This window comes from Gobio gobio (assembly GCF_949357685.1).
Source record: "Gobio gobio genome assembly, chromosome: 16".
NCBI lineage: Eukaryota > Metazoa > Chordata > Actinopteri > Cypriniformes > Gobionidae > Gobio > Gobio gobio.
This window is the reverse complement of record NC_137109.1, coordinates 10,767,140-10,790,516: the sequence shown is the minus strand read 5'-3', so window position 1 is coordinate 10,790,516 and position 23,377 is coordinate 10,767,140. Positions and strand designations below refer to the sequence as shown.

General features: G+C 39.8%; 5 protein-coding genes across 6 annotated transcripts in view; all 5 read left to right on the top strand.

Moving 5' to 3' along the window:
* The window catches only part of LOC307140227 (protocadherin alpha-C2-like), a gene marked incomplete at its 5' end in the record, with an annotated part of 201,324 nt that overhangs the window by 3,854 nt on the left and 174,093 nt on the right, over window positions 1-23,377 (top strand). Inside the window, one exon of one of the 2 annotated variants that reach the window (XM_079839565.1) lies at window positions 7,050-9,410. The exons of the other annotated variant lie outside the window; for it this stretch is intronic. Coding sequence (XP_079695691.1) covers window positions 7,050-9,410 — 2,361 coding nt within the window. Of the gene's footprint in view, window positions 1-7,049; window positions 9,411-23,377 lie in introns of those variants that run through there. 2 annotated transcript variants of the gene reach the window in all.
* LOC307139500 (protocadherin alpha-8-like) lies at window positions 13-2,412 on the top strand (the record flags this gene model as incomplete). The annotated part of the gene is made up of 1 exon (XM_079838499.1): window positions 13-2,412. One exon carries the CDS (start codon window positions 13-15, stop codon window positions 2,410-2,412), a length of 2,400 nt encoding a protein of 799 aa, XP_079694625.1.
* Window positions 3,480-5,879, top strand: LOC307139499 (protocadherin alpha-8-like; the record flags this gene model as incomplete). The annotated part of the gene is made up of 1 exon (XM_079838498.1): window positions 3,480-5,879. The coding sequence occupies one exon, from the start codon at window positions 3,480-3,482 to the stop codon at window positions 5,877-5,879; it is 2,400 nt and encodes a 799-aa protein (XP_079694624.1).
* LOC307139498 (protocadherin alpha-2-like) lies at window positions 10,918-13,272 on the top strand (the record flags this gene model as incomplete). The annotated part of the gene is made up of 1 exon (XM_079838497.1): window positions 10,918-13,272. One exon carries the CDS (start codon window positions 10,918-10,920, stop codon window positions 13,270-13,272), a length of 2,355 nt encoding a protein of 784 aa, XP_079694623.1.
* Window positions 13,886-22,707, top strand: LOC307139497 (uncharacterized protein; the record flags this gene model as incomplete). The annotated part of the gene is made up of 3 exons (XM_079838496.1): window positions 13,886-16,246; window positions 19,158-19,322; window positions 20,329-22,707. 3 exons carry the CDS (start codon window positions 13,886-13,888, stop codon window positions 22,705-22,707), a joined length of 4,905 nt encoding a protein of 1,634 aa, XP_079694622.1.

Genomic DNA, 23,377 nt, shown 5'->3' with positions numbered 1-23,377 from the left:
ATTTGATTCATGATGGAACCCGAAGGACAAAAGCGCAGATGGGAGTGCTGGTGGATCGCTTTGTGCTTCTCTTTTCTGCTGTGCTTCGGACGGCAGGTTTCAGCGCAGATAAGATACGCTATTCCAGAGGAAGTAAAAGAGGGAACCGTCGTTGGAAATATTGCGAAGGATTTAGGCCTTGATGTCAGTGCTTTGGTGGACAGGCGGTTCCGTATTGTTTCTGGATCCAATGACGATTTTTTTCAGGTAAATCCGAACGGCGTCTTGCATGTTCATAAGAAAATCGACCGGGAATCGCTGTGTGATAGTCAAAGCGCATGCATGATAAATCTGAAGATTGTCGTCGAAAATCCCCTTGAAATACATTATATTGGAGTGGAGGTGACCGATGTAAATGACAATTCGCCCACTTTTAGTGAACATGAGAAACGATTGGAGATTTCAGAATCGACTGCTCGAGGGACGCGTTTTCAGCTTAAGGCGGCGCGTGACCCGGATGCAGGGGGGAATTCTGTTCGTGCATACAAACTAACCCACAATGAACACTTTGATCTAGAAGTCAGAGATCAGGGAGAAGACAAACTGCCATTTTTAGTTTTACAAAAAACTCTTGACCGTGAGATTAATGACGAATATAATTTAATTTTAACCGCAATCGACGGAGGCAATCCACAAAGATCAGGAACTCTAAATATATCAATTAACGTCCTTGACATAAATGACAATAGACCGTTTTTTAGCCAAGATATGTATTCTACAAATCTAAAAGAAAATATACAAGTTGGAACGCTAGTCATTCAGGTTCAGGCAAGCGATGCAGATTATGGTTCAAATGGAGAGGTCACCTACGCATTTGGCAGCGATCAGAACCCAAAGGTGTATGAAATATTTAGTTTGGATAAACTGACAGGTGACATTCGTGTGAAAGGGGATATAGATTTTGAGGACAAATCAATTTACAAACTTGATGTTCAAGCATCTGATAATGGCCAGCCCCCTATGAAGACAGATTGTAGAGTTGTCATAAAAATTTTAGACACAAACGATAATACACCTGCGATCGATGTGACGTCACTGTCAAAGATGGTTTCTGAAGATTCCAAGCCTGGCACTGTGATCTCCCTCATTAGTGTGACTGACAGAGACACTGGTGTTAACGGAAAAGTTGTGTGCTCTCTCTTAGAAAATGTTCCATTTGAATTAAAACCATCAGTTCAGGACAACATGTACTCGTTAGTGACTAAAGGGAGCCTGGATCGTGAAACTTTATCACATTATGAAATTTTAATAAGAGCGATCGACTTGGGTCAGCCTCCACTGTCCTCCTTTAAAACTCTGAGCGTGCAGGTGTCAGATGTTAATGATAACCCACCTGAATTTAGCCTAAATCCCATCGAATTATATATGATTGAAAACAATGCTGCAGGCGCGCCCATTCTCACACTGAGTGCTTTTGACAAAGACCTAAATGAAAACTCTGTGATTTCATATCAGATTATTAAAGGGAATGGGACAAAAAGTGACATGACATCATTTCTGAATATTAATTCTGAAACAGGCGCAATTTATGCACTTAAAAGTTTTGATTTTGAAACTACCAAAACGTTCCAGTTCAATGTGCTCGCAAAAGACTCTGGAAGTCCATTTCTCAGCAGTAACGTGACAGTGAACGTGTTTATTCTGGATCAGAACGACAACGTTCCAGTGATCTTATATCCAGTCAGCGCTAACGGTTCTGCTGAGGGTGTGGAAGAGATTCCCCGGAATGTGAACGCAGGGCATTTGGTGACTAAAGTCCGAGCCTATGACGCAGATATAGGATACAACGGCTGGTTATTGTTTTCACTGCAGGAAGTTAGTGAGCACAGTCTCTTTGCTTTGGACCGCTATACAGGACAGATAAGGACCCTTCGCTCATTCACAGAAACAGACGAGGCCCAGCATAAACTGCTCATACTGGTCAAAGACAATGGGAACGTTTCACTCTCAGCAACAGCGACTGTGATTGTCAAAGTTGTGGAGCCCAAAGAGGCTTTTGCAGCTTCTGATGTTAAAAACGCAGTAAAAGACGAGGAGGAGAACGACGTGACATTTTATCTGATCATCACTTTGGGCTCGGTTTCAGTGCTTTTTGTCATCAGCATCATCGTGTTGATTGTAATGCAGTGCTCCAAATCTACAGACTATTCGTCCAAGTATTTACAGGACGCAAATTACGACGGGACTCTGTGTCACAGCATCCAGTACAGATCTGGAGACAAACGGTACATGTTAGTTGGACCCAGAATGAGTATCGGCTCCACTATAGCACCAGGCAGTAATAGGAATACTCTAGTGATACCAGATCGCAGGAGGAGAGATTCTGGAGAGGTAAGACTGGCGGATTTATTATATTTGCACTCTTTGATTTAATTGCATTATTTTGTGCATATGAAGTTCTTTGGCGTGTTCCTTCTCCCCTTGCTCATGTTGACTTTTCAGGTTTTGTTTTGGCATAGCTGTTTTTGCACAATTATTTTCACTAATCCACTGTGTACTTAGTGAAGTGACACAAAATGAATTAGTTCATGAGTTCATGGCAGTACGGAGATATATTATATTTTTATTAAGAATTTTATATAATAAGACTTGCTTGTCATAGCCATTGATTCGTGCGGAACTGTCCATGGGACTGGAATTTGCTGTGTGAGATTTTTAAGGGTTGTTTATCATGCTATATTTTGTATTATATGCATTATCTACACATAACATATGCATTATGTTATGTGTAGGCCTACATATATATAGAAAGAGTATGTATATTTATGATTATGTATTTATATATTATATTATATATGAGAGTGTGTATGTGCACATATATATATATATATGAAAAGTGCACATATATATGTGCACATATATATGTGCACATATACACATATATATATATATATATATGAAAAGCAAAAGTTTGATCAATTTGACAGATATGATTTTATTAAATTAATATTAATAAATAGTACATATGACTGACTTCTAAAAAACTACAAATATTATATATAATATTTTATATAATATATATATATATATATATAATATTTGTAGTTTTTTAGAAGTCAGTCATATGTACTATTTATTAATATTAATTTAATAAAATCATATCTGTCAAATTGATCAAACTTTTGCTCTCTGCCTTTATGCTATAGTTAAAGTGCGTCAGATATGTTTAAAATATTGACATGTTACAGTGGACCTCATGGTGTCAGTATTACACAAGGAAACGTTGTTTGATCCAGGGATGTGGTTTGCGTCACACTGGTTTTTAACACAGGCTAGAGCGCACCGACTGCTCTTTTAGTCTGGACATATAAATACAAGGGATTCCGCGATTTTCGAGCAAACGATGTTCTCAAATTCGTCCTCGAAGCATTTAAGTAGATTTATGCCGTAATTGTAAGGAGAATACATTTACACTTGTTCCTCTGACTACGGTTTTCAGCATGGATGCTGGAGAACAAAGGCGCCGATGGGAGTACTGGTGGATTTCTCTGTGTTTCTATTTGCTACTATACCTCGGACAGCAGGCTTCAGCGCAGATACGATACACTGTTCCAGAAGAGGTTAAAGAGGGAACGATTGTGGGAAATATTGCCAAGGATTTGAGTCTTGATGTCAGTACATTGGTGGACAGACGGTTCCGTATTGTTTCTGGATCAAATTACGCTCTTTTCCAGGTAAATCAGAACAATGGCATCTTGCATGTGGAAAAGCAAATCGACAGAGAGGAGCTGTGTGACGGAACTAATGCGTGCTTGATAAGTCTGAAAACCGTTGTCGAAAATCCGCTTGAAATTCATTATGTAGAAGTAGAAATTATCGATATAAATGACCACGCACCCAATTTTGCTTATAAAGACGTCCTTTTAGAAATAGCAGAATCAACCCTACCAGGCGAGGACTTTCAATTGCAGGAAGCACAGGACCCCGATTCAGGCGTGAATTCTGTTCGTTTTTATAAACTGAGCCAAACCGACTATTTTGAACTTGAGTTTCGTGAAAATGGGGAAGAGAAAAAAGTCCCTGTCTTGAAATTGCGTAAATTGCTTGACAGGGAGCGTCAGGTCACTCACAGTCTTACACTGACTGCTGTTGACGGTGGGAATCCGCCACGATCAGGGAGTATCGCTATTAATGTCACGGTGCTGGATGACAATGACAACAGGCCGAAATTCAGCCAAGAGCTTTATTCTGTCACATTGCAAGAAAACGCTCCTGTTGGGACTCTTGTCATTAGATTGAACGCCACTGATTTAGATGAAGGTCAGAATGGCGAAATTGTTTATTCATTTGCGAAGAATATCGAAAAACAGGTTTACGACACATTTGATTTGGACAACACTGGTGAGATTAGGGTGAAGGGCAATTTGGATTTTGAGAAAAATAATGTTTATAGATTCGGTGTTATGGCGTCAGATAAAGGCCAGCCACCGAAGACAAGCAACTGTAGAATTATCATTAAAATGATTGACGAAAATGATAATGTACCAGAGATAGACGTTACCTCACTGTCTGATGTGGTTCCCGAAGATTCAAAACCAGGAACGGTAATTTCACTTGTTAGTATTACCGATAAAGATTCGGGCGTCAATGGCAAAGTTGTTTGTAGAATATCTGACAATGTTCCTTTTGAACTGAAGCCGTCATTCAAAGAAAATATGTACTCTCTTGTGACGAATGCAAAGTTAGATAGAGAGCTTGTTTCTCGATATGATGTCACAATAACAGCCACAGATTTGGGTCAGCCCCCTTTGTCCTCAATCAAAACACTGAAAGTGCAGATATCAGATGTGAACGACAACGTTCCGGAATTTCCTCGCAATCCTTTAGAACTATATTTAATGGAAAATAACCCCCCAGGAGCATCCATATACTCTGTTAGCGCCTTCGATAAAGACATGAATGAAAATGCTGCAATAACCTATCAAATAATTAGAGAAGATAGAGCAAAAAGTCACATGTCGTCCTTCCTTAATGTGAACTCAGACAATGGACATATACATGCACTTAAAAGTTTCGACTTTGAAACTGTAAAAACGTTCCAGTTCCATGTTCTCGCTACAGACTCTGGAAGTCCGTCTCTGAGCAGTAACGTGACAGTGAACGTGTTTATTCTGGATCAGAACGACAACGTTCCAGTGATCTTATATCCAGTCAGCGCTAACGGTTCTGCTGAGGGTGTGGAAGAGATTCCCCGGAATGTGAACGCAGGGCATTTGGTGACTAAAGTCAGAGCCTATGACGCAGATATAGGATACAACGGCTGGTTATTGTTTTCACTGCAGGAAGTTAGTGAGCACAGTCTCTTTGCTTTGGACCGCTATACAGGACAGATAAGGACCCTTCGCTCATTCACAGAAACAGACGAGGCCCAGCATAAACTGCTCATACTGGTCAAAGACAATGGGAACGTTTCACTCTCAGCAACAGCGACTGTGATTGTCAAAGTTGTGGAGCCCAAAGAGGCTTTTGCAGCTTCTGATGTTAAAAACGCAGTAAAAGACGAGGAGGAGAACGACGTGACATTTTATCTGATCATCACTTTGGGCTCGGTTTCAGTGCTTTTTGTCATCAGCATCATCGTGTTGATTGTAATGCAGTGCTCCAAATCTACAGACTATTCGTCCAAGTATTTACAGGACGCAAATTACGACGGGACTCTGTGTCACAGCATCCAGTACAGATCTGGAGACAAACGGTACATGTTAGTTGGACCCAGAATGAGTATCGGCTCTACTATAGCACCAGGCAGTAATAGGAATACTCTAGTGATACCAGATCGCAGGAGGAGGGATTCTGGAGAGGTAAGACTGGCGGATTTATTATATTTTTGCACTTTTTAAACATTTGTCATTTGCATATGACATTTTTTTGGCGTGTTCTTTCTCCCCCGGCTCGTTATCATTTCATGCGTTGATTTTGCATGGCTGTTTTATGTGTTTAATATTTTAATATTTTAATAATATATTACCCTCTTAAATTTTCAAGAAAAACACATTATTGCTCTTTCAACACGACCACATATAAATACATATAAATAGGGGGTTAGCTCCTTGATATTCAAGCAAAACGTGTTCTCAAAATTGTCCTCGAATCATTTTAATAGATCAATGCGTCGTGTGATGGAATAGTTGCTTGTCTGATACATCTTAAGCTGTTGTTAAATCCTATTAAAATTGTCTGTTAAACATTTGCTGGTAACAATAGCAAAAACAGCTTTAAGCTTTAAGTTGCAAGAAGGAGATGATGTTGACAAAGAGAAAAGAGAAAGAAAAATATAAGGCAAAGAATATTATTTGCCTTATATTTTTCTTTCTCTTTGTCTCCGTCAACACGGTAATTGTTGGCTAATTTTGGAATGAACCCAGCAGATTGAATGTAGTCACTTTAAGTTTTGAGCATCAAAAATCTGTACTGTTACAGTTTCATTATATCACGTCATGTTATTTTAGTAAGGACAAACCTGTTTATACATATTTATTTTCTTGGCGTGAGGCGCTGTGCAACTTAATGGTTCTGAAATCATAGGTTTTTGCACCTTCTCCGTGATTCATCAGCGTAATGATGATATTGGTAATTAGTTAATTATGATGGTTGGTGTTGTTATTGTTGGTTTAAAAAAAGGCTACAACAATTTTACAGACGAAATACACAGGTATAATCATATAAAAGATCGCTGTAATTGTATCTTGATCAAAGAGAGCAACACGTCGTTATGTGTTATTTCCGGCTTCTTATAATGTTTGATTATCTGTGACATTCTTCACAAACCTCATGGTGTCATCGTTGTACAGGGAAAGCGTCTATTCGCCCTGCCCCCCATATTCTAGTTTGCATTATGCAGGTTGTTCCACGCAAGAGGAGGATGATATTTGTTTGAAGACCGACAAAGACAGAACTGCGTAACGCATGTTGGTGCTTCACATTTGTTTGTTCGGTTAGGATGAATATATAGGCTATGTATAATCTGAACAGGTAGTGGCATTTGATTCTGGATTTCGCTATCGTTCGCAATGGAAGCTGGAAGACAAAGGCGCAAAGGGGAATACTGGTGGATGATTGTCTGTTTTCTTCTGTGCTTTGGGCAGCAGCTTTCAGCTCAAATAAGATACTCTATTCCAGAGGAGGTAAAAGAAGGATCTATTGTAGGAAATATCGCCAAGGATTTGGGACTTGATGCGAGCACTTTGATGGACAGACGGTTCCGTATCGTATCTGGATCAGGATCGGATGAAGCGCTTTTCGTGGTAAATCAGAACAATGGTGTTTTATATGTTCACCGAAAAATTGACAGAGAGGAGCTGTGTGATAGTAATGGAGCATGCTTGATTAACCTAAAAATAGTGGTGGAAAATCCACTCGAGATCCATTATATTGCCGTTGAGATAACTGATGTAAATGATCACGCCCCTACATTCACAGAAAAAGAAAAGCGATTAGATATCTCGGAAAATACACTTCAAGGAACGCGTTTTCAGCTGCAAGTTGCGCGTGACCCGGATAGTGGACTGAATTCTGTGCGCTTGTATAAATTAAGTCAAAATGAGCATTTTGATTTAGAAATAAGGGACAGGGCTGAGGACAAACTGCCTTTTCTGGTTTTACAAAAGCCTCTTGACCGTGAGCACAAAGCTGAACACAATTTAATACTAACAGCATTAGACGGTGGCAATCCGCACAGATCAGGAACATTAAACATAACAGTACTTGTTCTTGACGTCAATGACAACCGTCCTTTGTTTAGTCAAGATGTTTATTCTTCAACTCTACATGAAAACGTTCAAATTGGAACCTTAGTAATACAAGTTACGGCAAGTGATTCTGATTATGGTCCAAATGGTGAAGTGACTTACTCCTTTGGAGGGGACAATAACGAAAACATACTTCAAATCTTTAGCTTGGATAGATTAACAGGGGAAATCCGTGTTATAGGGGAGGTTGACTTTGAAAAGAACAATGTGTATAAGCTGGATATACAAGCAATTGACAATGGACAGCCACCTTTGAACACTGACTGTAGAGTAATAATAAAGATACTTGACTTAAATGATAATGAGCCGACCATTGAGGTGACGTCACTATCGAATGTTGTACCTGAAGATTCCAAGCCTGGCACTGTGATCTCCCTCATTAGTGTTACTGACAGAGACACTGGTGTTAACGGAAAAGTTGTGTGCTCTCTCTCAGAAAATGTTCCATTTGAATTAAAACCATCAGTTCAGGACAACATGTACTCGTTAGTGACTAAAGGGGTCCTGGATCGTGAAACTTTATCACATTATGAAATTTTAATAAGAGCGATCGACTTGGGTCAGCCTCCACTGTCCTCCTTTAAAACTCTGAGCGTGCAGGTGTCAGATGTTAATGATAACCCACCTGAATTTAGCCTAAATCCCATCGAATTATATATGATTGAAAACAATGCTGCAGGCGCGCCCATTCTCACTCTGAGTGCTTTTGACAAAGACCTAAATGAAAACTCTGTGATTTCATATCAGATTATTAAAGGGAATGGGACAAAAAGTGACATGACATCGTTTCTGAATATTAATTCTGAAACAGGCGCAATTTACGCACTTAAAAGTTTTGATTTTGAAACTACCAAAACTTTCCAGTTCCATGTTCTCGCAAAAGACTCTGGAAGTCCATCTCTGAGCAGTAACGTGACAGTGAACGTGTTTATTCTGGATCAGAACGACAACGTTCCAGTGATCTTATATCCAGTCAGCGCTAACGGTTCTGCTGAGGGTGTGGAAGAGATTCCCCGGAATGTGAACGCAGGGCATTTGGTGACTAAAGTCCGAGCCTATGACGCAGATATAGGATACAACGGCTGGTTATTGTTTTCACTGCAGGAAGTTAGTGAGCACAGTCTCTTTGCTTTGGACCGCTATACAGGACAGATAAGGACCCTTCGCTCATTCACAGAAACAGACGAGGCCCAGCATAAACTGCTCATACTGGTCAAAGACAATGGGAACGTTTCACTCTCAGCAACAGCGACTGTGATTGTCAAAGTTGTGGAGCCCAAAGAGGCTTTTGCAGCTTCTGATGTTAAAAACGCAGTAAAAGACGAGGAGGAGAACGACGTGACATTTTATCTGATCATCACTTTGGGCTCGGTTTCAGTGCTTTTTGTCATCAGCATCATTGTGTTGATTGTAATGCAGTGCTCCAAATCTACAGACTATTCGTCCAAGTATTTACAGGACGCAAATTACGACGGGACTCTGTGTCACAGCATCCAGTACAGATCTGGAGACAAACGGTACATGTTAGTTGGACCCAGAATGAGTATCGGCTCTACTATAGCACCAGGCAGTAATAGGAATACTCTAGTGATACCAGATCGCAGGAGGAGAGATTCTGGAGAGGTAAGACTGGCGGTTAATTTTCAATTTCTTTATTCTCTTTTGTGTGTTGTTGTTGTTGTATACAATCATATTTTAACAAGTAAATTCTCTTATCATATAACTGATGAGCTAATTGCAAGTTAATAATTTCGTTTGATTGTTTTGCTTTGCAAAAAACAGCATGTGCACACTTATCCAAATGTCTAAACGTGTTGATATTCGAAGTAGTGGGAAAGTAAAGGGAGCTGTCCGCTGCGCTGGTGCTGGAATTAGTCGCGGTTCCCTTTGAATGGCCTGGGTTTCTAATACATTAAAAGTGGCTTAAAGTATTTATCTACACAAGTTGTTTTGGGTGTTATTTATGCAATTTATGAAACGATGCAACATGTTGGTTTAGTGTACCACTGAATGCAATCCTTTTAAGTTGTTTCACTGATGTGCTTAATTACATAATTTAGAGAAATTGTCTTTCTGTAGACTGCTCAATGTAACTGTTGCTCTAGTATTTGTGGAACAGATTAAGACCTGCCCTTGATGATGCAGGTTTAACGGACTATATTGTTCGTCACATTCGTGAGGAAACATTCGCGAGCTGACGAACAGTATAACGCTAATAGGCTGTGTCTATTTCACAACACTTCAGCTTGTGACTCTTATTCAGTGTGGGTCATATTTCAGGATTATTTACCTTCATGAAGGTTCTGAGAACCTGACACCTTGTACTTCTGGAGACTCCAGGTAGGTTGCTGTTCTGGAAAATGGTGTCACTTTAGACTAGTTTCACACCTAATTCTTCACCTTAATTCCTAATATTTTTTGCAGTTAATATGTGTCTTTTCTTCTTGTCCTGTTTTTGTATAACCCTGTTGAACCAATAAGCGTTTTGCTGTCCATTGGTCACACATTGATTTTGTAATATCTAGTATTGCATCTTCATAAGCATTTAATAATTTTAGATTTTTTCAGTGCGAGTTATATCTCTTTTTTGACCCATTTTACCTTTAAAAGAAAACCTGCTTAATAATTATGCACACCTAAATATAAGGCCTTTTTCACTTCCAGCCTTCCTTGACAATTGTATATCACATATAAATGATTAAATACAAAATTAATAGTAGTTGTTAAGATTGCGGTTTGGATTTGGCAAAATGTGCTTGGGGAAAAAAATATGAATAGAATATCAACTTGCATAATAATCTAGCACGCGCTGTAAATATTTATGTCCTTTCCTTTTCCTTTTTTTTTTTTTTTGCAAACACAAATCCACTCCACATGGTGTCGTTGTTACTCTAGGTTACTGTCTTGTAGCAAGCCCTACCCCATCAGGCGTCAGCTAATGAGAAACAGAGCAGTGTTTTGTGCAGAGAGACGGGGCAGTATAGCTGTGCGTTGAAAGCAGTGCTAACTAGTCATTTCGTTGTGTGTCGTTTATATAATGCACATGATATCAGAGATTAGAATAGGAAATAATTGTGTTTCATGGGAAGAGCATTTGTAATCCGACATTATTCAAATATCTTTATTTGCGATGGATGTCGGAGAACAATGGAGCAGACGGCCGAGCTGGTGGATTACTCTTTCTTTGCTGTTGTGCTTCGGGAATCTGGTTAGTGCACAGATAAAATACAATGTTCCGGAGGAAGTGAAAGAAGGATCTATTGTGGGAAATATTGCTAAGGATTTAAACCTGGATGTCAGTAATTTGGCGCACCGTCGGTTTCGTATTGTTTCTGGACCTGATGATGCGCTTTTCCAGGTAAATCAGAACAATGGGGAACTGTATGTCAATAAGAGAATCGACAGAGAGAAGCTGTGTGATGGAAACACCGTCTGTTCGATAAGTTTGAAATGCGTAGTTGAAGACCCCTTAGAGGTGCATTACATAGAAGTTGAAATAACCGATGTAAACGACAATCCACCCATTTTCCCGAGATCTGAGCAGCAATTTGAAATAGCTGAGCATACGCTTCTGGGTACGCGTTTTCAAGTTCAAACTGCCAAAGATCCAGATCTGGGAATGAATACGGTTCGATTTTATAAATTAAGTCAGAATGAGCTGTTTGATATCGACGTTCGGGAAAGGCATGAAACAAAAATACCATTTTTAGTTTTAAAGAAAGCACTGGATAGGGAAAGAAAAGACAAACATAGACTTACACTGACAGCCACAGATGGTGGAAATCCACCGAGATCAGGGACTCTTAACATCACTGTTATTGTCTTGGATATAAATGACAATCGACCAGTCTTCAGCCGCGACTCATATTCTGCAACAATCCTGGAAAATGCACCTCTGGGCACTGTCGTGATTAAAATAAACGCAACTGATTTAGATGATGGAATGAACGGCGAAATCGAATATTCCTTAGGCGAAAATTTGGATGGAAAAATCCGCGACATTTTTACGCTTGACAAGAACACGGGCGAGTTACAAGTTAAAGGTAACATAGACTTTGAGGAAACGGATGTCTTTAAATTAGATGTGCAGGCATCAGATAAAGGCCAGCCTCCCCTGCTAGCTGAAGCAGAACTCAGCATTAAAGTCACAGACGTTAATGATAACTCTCCTGAAATTGAGATAACATCACTTTCTAGTGTTGTATCTGAAAATGCGAATCCTGGAACGGCGATAGCTTTAATCAGCGTTTCAGACAAGGACTCCGGTGTCAATGGCAAAGTCATTTGTACATTACCCGAAAATATGCCATTTGAGCTGAAATCATCATTTAAAGAGAATATGTATTCATTAGTGACAAAGGGGCGTTTAGATAGAGAAGTTACTTCAAGCTATGAAATCACTATAACAGCCACTGACTTAGGACAGCCACCTTTAACTTCTTTTAAAACATTAAATATACAGGTATCTGATGTAAATGATAACTCCCCACAGTTTACTCAGAACACATTTGAGCTTTATTTATTTGAAAACAATGTCCCTGGTGCGTCTATTTTCTCTGTTACTGCTTTTGATAAAGACTTAAACGAAAACGCTGCACTAACATATAACCTACATCAAGGTGATTCGACATCTTTTCTAAACATTAATTCAGAAACGGGAATTATTTATGCACTAAAAAGTTTTGATTTTGAAACTGTTAAAACTTTCCAGTTTCGAGTTATCGCTACAGACTCTGGAAGTCCGTCTCTGAGCAGTAACGTGACAGTGAACGTGTTTATTCTGGATCAGAACGACAACGTTCCAGTGATCTTATATCCAGTCAGCGCTAACGGTTCTGCTGAGGGCGTAGAAGAGATTCCCCGGAATGTGAACGCAGGACATTTGGTGACTAAAGTCCGAGCCTATGACGCAGATATAGGATACAACGGCTGGTTATTGTTTTCACTGCAGGAAGTTAGTGAGCACAGTCTCTTTGCTTTGGACCGCTATACAGGACAGATAAGGACCCTTCGCTCATTCACAGAAACAGACGAGGCCCAGCATAAACTGCTCATACTGGTCAAAGACAATGGGAACGTTTCACTCTCAGCAACAGCGACTGTGATTGTCAAAGTTGTGGAGCCCAAAGAGGCTTTTGCAGCTTCTGATGTTAAAAACGCAGTAAAAGACGAGGAGGAGAACGACGTGACATTTTATCTGATCATCACTTTGGGCTCGGTTTCAGTGCTTTTTGTCATCAGCATCATCGTGTTGATTGTAATGCAGTGCTCCAAATCTACAGACTATTCGCCCAAGTATTTACAGGACGCAAATTACGACGGGACTCTGTGTCACAGCATCCAGTACAGATCTGGAGACAAACGGTACATGTTAGTTGGACCCAGAATGAGTATCGGCTCTACTATAGCTCCAGGCAGTAATAGGAATACTCTAGTGATACCAGATCGCAGGAGGAGAGATTCTGGAGAGGTAAGGATATTTTAAAAGTATTTTTGAAGATTTTAATTTGGGGTTTATATGGTAAAACATTATTTTTAGTTTGCATACGTTTTTACAAAAATGCTCTTAAAGGTGTTTTTGCCCCACTCAATGTGTTGAGCATTATTGATTTTATTTTATCCTAAATTATTTAATTTTGGAGAGGAGCTGTTTGTCGCTTCGTTTGAAGCAACGTGAAGCATACTAAGACTTTTATTCCCAATAAAATAATTTATTTAAAATAATTTATATATACTGCACACACACACACACACACACACACAATTTTTTTAATAATATGCACTGTGTATAATTATGTATATTTGAATACACACATGTATAAGATGTAATGTAGTGAAAGGTCTAATGCTCCACTCGGTGTCAGTGTTGCTTTAATTTTTGTTTTCCTGTTTTAAGTCCGGCCCATATTGATGACACGCACAGTATTGTCCTTATTTATGGGGATGGTACGATCTGAAAAGGCGGTATGCGATCTGTCCTCCGTGTTTATGAAGGCTTTCGTTTAAATGTTTTGCATTACGCAGATCAATTATATAATATACTGTTGTTCGTAATCGCCGAGGATATATTTCTGGCTGTGTCTCAGTAATCGTTCGCCATGGAAGCCAGAGAACAAAGGCGCAAATGGGAGTATTGGTGGATTGCTTTGTGTTTCTTCTTGCTTCTGTGTCTCGGACAGCAGATTTCAGCGCAGATAAGATATTCTATCCCAGAGGAAATGAAAGAAGGATCCGTTGTAGGACATATTGCTAAGGATCTCGGCCTTGATGTCAGCACTTTAGTTAACAGGAGATTTCGTATCGTATCTGGATCGAAGGATGCTCTTTTTCAGGTAAATCAAAACAACGGCGTCTTATATGTCCATAAGAACATTGACAGAGAGGAGCTGTGTGATGGAAATGGCGCATGCTTGATTAATCTAAAAATTGTAGTCGAAGATCCCTTGGAAATACATTACGTTGGAGTACAGATAACCGACGTTAATGATAATGCACCTGCATTTACAGAAGAGGAGCAGCATTTTGAGATCGCGGAACACACACCCACAGGGACACGTTTCCAAATACAGGCAGCGCGAGATGCTGATACGACAGTAAATACTGTCCGGTCGTATAAACTGAGTCAGAATGAGCATTTCGAAGTTGAGACGAAGGATAGAGATGAGGAAAAAATACCTCTTTTAGTTTTAAAGAAAGCACTTGACCGAGAAAACGCAGCAGAGCATAGGTTAATTCTAACCGCAATTGATGGTGGAAATCCAGCACGGTCAGGACATCTTAACATAATTGTTACTGTTCTTGATGTTAATGATAACCGTCCTGTGTTCAGTCAAGACTCATATTCTGTAACAGTGAAAGAAAATGCAGCAATCGGAACAGTTTTGATCAAACTTAACGCAACTGACTTGGACGAGGGTTCAAACGGTGTTGTAGAATACGCATTTGGAAGAAACTTGAAGCGTAAAGTAAATGATCTATTTAAACTGGATAGTGCAACAGGAGAAATTCAGATTAAAGGTGAACTAGACTTTGAAGAAACCGAGGTGTTCAAATTAGACGTACAGGCATCAGATAAAGGCCAGCCTCCACTGATTGTTGAATCTGTCGTTACTATTAAGATAATAGACATAAATGATAACGCTCCTGAAATAGACGTAACCTCGCTTTCCAGTGTTGTTTCTGAGGATTCTAAACCAGGTACTGTAATTTCATTGATTAGCATCAGTGACAGAGACTCGGGTGTAAATGGGAAGATTGTACCAAGTATTTCTGACAGTGTTCCATTTGAGCTGAAACCATCAATTCAAGAGAATATGTATTCCCTTGTAACGAAGGGAAAACTAGATCGAGAACTCGTGTCCCATTATGACATAACAATCACAGTCACTGATTTAGGACAGCCGCGTTTATCCTCATTTAAATCTCTGAGCGTGCAGGTATCAGATGTTAATGATAACAGTCCTGAATTTTCTCAAAATCCGATTGAATTGTATTTAGTAGAAAATAACGCAGCTGGTGCCTCCATACTGTCTGTGAGCGCATCCGATAAAGATTTAAATGAAAACGCAATGATTACTTACTATATTATTAGAGGGGACGCTGCACAAAATGACATGGCCTCATTCTTGAACATCAACTCTGAAACGGGAGTTATTTACGCCTTACACCGTTTTGACTTTGAAGTAATCAAAAAGTTTCAGTTCCAAGTCGTTGCAAAGGATTCAGGAACTCCTCCACTTAGCAGTAACGTGACAGTGAACGTGTTTATTCTGGATCAGAACGACAACGTTCCAGTGATCTTATATCCAATCAGCGCGAACGGTTCTGCTGAGGGTGTGGAAGAGATTCCCCGGAATGTGAACGCAGGGCATTTGGTGACTAAAGTCCGAGCCTATGACGCAGATATAGGATACAACGGCTGGTTATTGTTTTCACTGCAGGAAGTTAGTGAGCACAGTCTCTTTGCTTTGGACCGCTATACAGGACAGATAAGGACCCTTCGCTCATTCACAGAAACAGACGAGGCCCAGCATAAACTGCTCATACTGGTCAAAGACAATGGGAACGTTTCACTCTCAGCAACAGCGACTGTGATTGTCAAAGTTGTGGAGCCCAAAGAGGCTTTTGCAGCTTCTGATGTTACAAACGCAGTAAAAGACGAGGAGGAGAACGACGTGACATTTTATCTGATCATCACTTTGGGCTCGATCTCAGTGCTTTTTGTCATCAGCATCATCGTGTTGATTGTAATGCAGTGCTCCAAATCTACAGACTATTCGTCCAAGTATTTACAGGACGCAAATTACGACGGGACTCTGTGTCACAGCATCCAGTACAGATCTGGAGACAAACGGTACATGTTAGTTGGACCCAGAATGAGTATCGGCTCTACTATAGCACCAGGCAGTAATAGGAATACTCTAGTGATACCAGATCGCAGGAGGAGGGATTCTGGAGAGGTAAGACTGGAGATTAATTTTCAATTTCTTGTGATTTTATTTATTTTTGTTGTGGGGTTGCATCAATTATATTTTAACTCGTACATTTTCACCTACAGGCTACAAATTATGTTATCATATAACTGATGAGCTAATTTCAAGTTAATAATTTAATTTGAATGTTTTGCTTTGCAAAAAAAAAAATATATATATATATTAGTGCTAACGTAAAGGGAGCTGTCCGCGGAGCTGGTGCTGAAATTAGTCGCAGTTCCCTTTGAACGGCCTGGGTTTCTAATACATTAAAAGTGTCTTTATTGTGCTCACACACGCGTCTACACAAGTTGTTTTGGGTGTTATTTATGCAATTTATGAAACGATGCAACATGTTGGTTTAGTGTACCACTGATTATAATCGTTTAAGTTGTTTTGTGTAACTGATGTGCTTAATTTAATTTTTTTTGAGGACTCTTCTTTCTGTAGACCGCCCGATGTCACTGTTGCTCTAGTATTTGTGGGGCAGATTAAGACCTGCCCTTGATGATGACGTGAAACGGGCTGTATTGTTCGTCACATTCGTGAGGAAACATTCGCGAGCTGACGAACAGCATAACGCTAATAGGCGCTAACCATGTTCACGATGGATTTATTTTGTTTTGCGCGATCTATCTAACATTATATTGTGGCGTCTAGTATACTGATCATTGAAATAACGGTGCAGTAAACACTCGCCATGGAAGCCGGGGGACAAAGGCGCGGATGGGAGTGCTGGTGGATTTCTCTGTGTTTCTCTTTGCTCGTGTGCGTCGGACAGCAGGCTTCGGCGCAGATAAGATACTCTGTTCCAGAAGAGGTGAAAGAGGGATCTGTTGTTGGAAATTGTGCTAAGGATTTGGGTCTTGATGTCAGTACATTGGTGGACAGACGATTCCGTATTGTGTCTGGATCAAATGACGCTCTTTTCCAGGTAAATCAGAACAATGGCATCTTGTATGTGGATAAGCACATTGACAGGGAGGAGGTGTGTGATGGAAATAGCGTCTGCTCGGTTAATCTGAAAATAGTTGTCGAAAAGCCTCTCGAGGTCCATTATGTGGAAGTTGAAATAACGGATGTGAACGATCACTCTCCATCTTTCCACGATAAAGATTTATATCTAGAGGTCGCGGAAAACACGGTGACTGGAACACGATTTGAACTCCAAACCGCTCGAGATCTAGATGTGGGAGTTAATTCGGTTCGATTTTACCAGCTGAGTAAAAATGGGCATTTTGATTTAGAAATTAAAGATAGTGTATACGGAGATAAAATCCCTTTCTTGGTCTTACAGAAACCATTAGACAGAGAAACCACTCAAATACACAGGTTGCTACTAACTGCAGTAGATGGCGGGAGTCCACAAAAATCGGGCATTCTTAATATCACAGTCTTTGTTTTGGATGTAAATGATAACCGCCCTATATGCAGTAGTGATACATTAACAATAACATTGCGGGAAAATGCAAATATTGACACTGTAGTGACAATTATAAATGCAAGTGATGCAGATAGTGGTACGAATGGTGAAATAGAATATACATACGGTAGAAATATGAAGCCAAAAATACGTGAGATATTTCAGTTAGACCAAGTGACTGGCGAAATAAGAGTTAAAGGCTTGATCGACTTCGAAGAAAATGATATTTACAGATTAATGATAAGAGCGTCAGACAAAGGGATTCCTCCTATTAACACCGATTGTCAGCTTATTATTAAGGTTGAAGATGTAAATGACAATAAACCAGAAATACAAGTAACATCTCTTTCAAATGTCATTTCGGAGGACGCAAAAATTGGAACAGTTATTTCTCTTATAAGTGTAAGTGATAAAGATTCTGGCATTAATGGGAAAGTTGTGTGTAGCCTGTCTGACAATGTGCCATTTGAGTTAAAACCGTCTGTTCAGGATAATATGTATTCTCTTGTAACGAAAGAACGCTTAGATCGAGAGTTAGTGTCCGGATATGATATTAAAATAACAGCAACTGATTTAGGTAACCCTTCTCTGTCAACGTATAAAAATATGTTTGTACAGGTGTCAGATGTAAATGATAACATCCCAGAATTTCCTTCAAATCCTCTTGAGCTTTACTTAACTGAAAACAATCCTCCTGGCGCTTCTATATTTTCGGTCAGTGCCTCGGACAAAGATATTAATGAAAATGCTGCCATAACTTATCATATCATTAGAGGTGGAGGGACACAGAACGACATGGCATCTGTTATGAATATTAATTCTGAGACAGGTGTTATTCACGCGCTAAAGAGCTTTGACTTTGAAATTATAAAAACGTTCCAGTTCCACGTACTCGCTACAGACTCTGGAAGCCCATCTCTGAGCAGTAACGTAACAGTGAACGTGTTTATTCTGGATCAGAACGACAACGTTCCAGTGATCTTATATCCAGTCAGCGCGAACGGTTCTGCTGAGGGTGTGGAAGAGATTCCCCGGAATGTGAACGCAGGGCATTTGGTGACTAAAGTCCGAGCCTATGACGCAGATATAGGATACAACGGCTGGTTATTGTTTTCACTGCAGGAAGTTAGTGAGCACAGTCTCTTTGCTTTGGACCGCTATACAGGACAGATAAGGACCCTTCGCTCATTCACAGAAACAGACGAGGCCCAGCATAAACTGCTCATACTGGTCAAAGACAATGGGAACGTTTCACTCTCAGCAACAGCGACTGTGATTGTCAAAGTTGTGGAGCCCAAAGAGGCTTTTGCAGCTTCTGATGTGAAAAACGCAGTAAAAGACGAGGAGGAAAACGACGTGACATTTTATCTGATCATCACTTTGGGCTCGGTTTCAGTGCTTTTTGTCATCAGCATCATCGTGTTGATTGTAATGCAGTGCTCCAAATCTACAGACTATTCGTCCAAGTATTTACAGGACGCAAATTACGACGGGACTCTGTGTCACAGCATCCAGTACAGATCTGGAGACAAACGGTACATGTTAGTTGGACCCAGAATGAGTATCGGCTCTACTATAGCTCCAGGCAGTAATAGGAATACTCTAGTGATACCAGATCGCAGGAGGAGAGATTCTGGAGAGGTAAGAATAACCGATTCATTATAATTACAGTTACCGTGTTTGTTTGATATTTTTGCATGTTATAATTTTGAAAATTAAAATTACAAAATGGTATGATTTTACATAGCGCAACATTTCGTTAGTTGTCCTCCTTTGATTGACAGCTTTGAATTTCTGATTGTATTGTGAGTGACCACAGCTCGCAGGGAGATGTTCGCTACTTTGGTGCTGAAATTAGATGCAGTTCATCCAGAATAAATTGAATTGTCAAATGCGTAATTTCTGACACATAAATCCTTTGAAAACGGCTCTTTGTATTGTCATGAAATCCTTTAAAAAAAAAAAAAAAAAAAATACTAAAAAGATGTAAACTTAAATTCATAATTTCTGTTTGTGTGTGTATTTCATACTGTTGATTTTAGATCATTTTTGTTTGTCAAGTACTGGCATTATTAGACATAAATACTTTTTTCCTCGCTATACCAAGTTTTATTTACATTTAAATTATTAATGTATTTGTGTCTATAATGCGTTTAATCTCCTATATTTAAAGTTATACATATTTTTTCGAAATTAAGTTAAGTAACACATTTAAGTTTTTCAACTTAAAACAATGAAAATAACGTTTACTTCATTGTGTTACCGTTTCTTTGTATTTATTTGTTTTCTGAGTGTAGTAACATTCAATTTTCTGGGATTTTCACATTAAGGGACAGGGCATGTGCTCGACAGAGAATGTAACACGTATGAATAAGGCATTATTTATAACCGCTGGGTGTCAGCATTACTCTATGATATGATGGGGAGATTATGCCCTGCCCTAGATGGTGACATGCGCAGTTCTGTACATTTTTACAGCCAGTGTGAGGCGAAGACAATTCTAGTGTTTATGGTGGATTGACAACACTACACAGGACAACATTTAAACTATTTACCTGAATTGTGACAGTGCACCGTTTATCCTGCTGCGAGTGATCACGGACAATACATGTCTGTCCCTGGAATTCTTTTGCTGTAATCGCTCGCGATGGATAAGGATGGACAAAGGCGCAGATGTGGGTACTGGTGGATTGCTTTGTGTTTGATGCTGCATTGTAAGCGGCCTGTTTCAGCACAGATCAGATATTCTATTCCAGAGGAGGTGAAAGAGGGATCACATGTGGGAAATATTGCTAAGGATCTCGGTCTTGATGTCAGTTCGTTAGAGCACAGACGATTCCGTATTGTTTCTGGATCTAAGGACACCTTTTTCCAGGTAAATCAGAACAATGGCATCTTGTATGTTCATAAGAAAATCGACCGAGAGGAGATTTGTGATGGCAATGGCGCATGTTTGCTAAACTTAAAGATTGCAGTTGAAAACCCGCTCGAAGTTCACTATGTTGAGGTTGAAATAACAGATGTAAATGATCACTTCCCATCTTTCCCAGAAAAAGACGTACACGTAGAAATAGCGGAAAACACTTTAAAAGGCACTCGTTTTGATCTTCCAACCGCGAGAGATTTGGATGTTGGAGTTAATTCCATTCGTTCCTATCGGCTCGGACAAAATGATCATTTTGATATAGAGATAAGAGACAGTGAATATGGGGATAAAAATCCTTTTCTGCTTTTACAGAAACCCTTAGATAGAGAGAATCAGGAGAAGCACGTCTTAACTTTGACTGCCATTGATGGAGGAAATCCACCAAAATCAGGCACTTTAAATATAACTGTCACGGTCCTTGATGTTAACGACAACCGCCCACTATGCAACCGAGACACATATACTATTACGTTAAATGAGAACGCCTCTCCCGGTTTCACGGTAACGTTTGTTAATGCAACTGACCCAGATGAGGGCGTTAATGGAGAAGTTGAATACACTTATGGTAGAAATGTGCAGCGAAAGGTACATGATGTTTTTGATTTAGACAGGGTGACAGGTGAAATACGTGTCAAAGGCAAAATTGATTTTGAAGAGAACGAAATTTATAGTGTAAATATAAAAGCTTCTGATAAGGGACGCCCTCCTCTACATGCTGACTGCAGAGTTATCATTAAGATTATAGATGTCAATGATAATGAACCTGAGATTGAAGTCACGTCGCTTTCTAATATTGTTTCTGAAGATGCAAAACCCGGGACAGTCATTTCCCTTATAAGCATAACAGACAAAGATTCAGGGATTAATGGTAAAGTAGTCTGTACCTTGTCAAAGAATGTGCCGTTTGAGTTGAAACCATATGTTCAGCAGAACATGTATTCTCTAGTAACCAAAGAGAGTTTGGACCGGGAGGTTGCGTCCCATTATGACATTACAGTAACAGCTACTGATTTAGGCAACCCAGCTCTTTCAGCGTCAAAATCCCTAAGCGTAGAGGTGTCTGATGTTAACGATAATACACCGCAATTTCCCCACAGCCCTCTTGAGATTTACCTGTTTGAAAATAATCCACCGGGAGAGTCCATATTCTCTGTGAGCGCCACTGACAAAGATACAAATGAAAATGCCCATATTGCGTATCATATTATAAGAGGCGATCAGACTCAAAGCGATATGGCTTTGTTCCTCAATATCAATTCTGAAACGGGCGTAATTAGCGCTCTCAAAAGTTTTGACTTTGAAACAGTAAAAAAGTTCCAGTTCCACGTACTCGCTACAGACTCTGGAAGTCCATCTCTCAGCAGTAACGTGACAGTGAACGTGTTTATTCTGGATCAGAACGACAACGTTCCAGTGATCTTATATCCAGTCAGCGCTAACGGTTCTGCTGAGGGTGTGGAAGAGATTCCCCGGAATGTGAACGCAGGGCATTTGGTGACTAAAGTCCGAGCCTATGATGCAGATATAGGATACAACGGCTGGTTATTGTTTTCACTGCAGGAAGTTAGTGAGCACAGTCTCTTTGCTTTGGACCGCTATACAGGACAGATAAGGACCCTTCGCTCATTCACAGAAACAGACGAGGCCCAGCATAAACTGCTCATACTGGTCAAAGACAATGGGAACGTTTCACTCTCAGCAACAGCGACTGTGATTGTCAAAGTTGTGGAGCCCAAAGAGGCTTTTGCAGCTTCTGATGTTAAAAACGCAGTAAAAGACGAGGAGGAGAACGACGTGACATTTTATCTGATCATCACTTTGGGCTCGGTTTCAGTGCTTTTTGTCATCAGCATCATCGTGTTGATTGTAATGCAGTGCTCTAAATCTACAGACTATTCGTCCAAGTATTTACAGGACGCAAATTACGACGGGACTCTGTGTCACAGCATCCAGTACAGATCTGGAGACAAACGGTACATGTTAGTTGGACCCAGAATGAGTATCGGCTCTACTATAGCACCAGGCAGTAATAGGAATACTCTAGTGATACCAGATCGCAGGAGGAGAGATTCTGGAGAGGTAAGAACCGATTCATTATAATTACGGTCACCGCATTGCTTTGATATTTTTTTATTATTCGTTATAATTATAATTTCTGCAAAATGCTATGCTTTTACAGAGTTGTGATTTCATAACGCAAAAAAAAACTTGTTCAGTAGTTTGTTTGAGTTCTTTGTCTGCTCGTATTGTCAGTGACTGCTCAGGGAGCTCAGGGAGCTGTTCGCTGCGTTGGTGCTGAAATTGTGCAGTTCATTGCGAATTTATCAAAGGCGTAATTTATGTGACACTTAAAATTGTTTAAGCTACTTGTTTCATTTGTCATGATACCATTTTAAAAAGCATCATTGATAGTCGTTAAAATTTACTGAAAGGTTGTGAATTTAAAACGACGACTTGTTGATTTAAATCTATACAGTACTTCTCGTTTCAGGATTATTTAAGACTGACAGTGATAATATCAAGTTTTTTAATGTTTTCAAGTATTTTAAACCACTTGGTGTCGGTGTTGTACTAGCATTTGTGCAGGACCTTGAGTCCTGCCCCTGATGATGACGCAAACAGGGCTGGATTGTTTCTTTCACACACACATACATACACACACACTGAGAAGGTTCGGGATGCATAGACATTACGCTACTGGCGGTACTTAAAAATGACTGGTTTCATATTTTGAAATGTGCTCATGATGTGCTTGCCATAAACCTTCTAC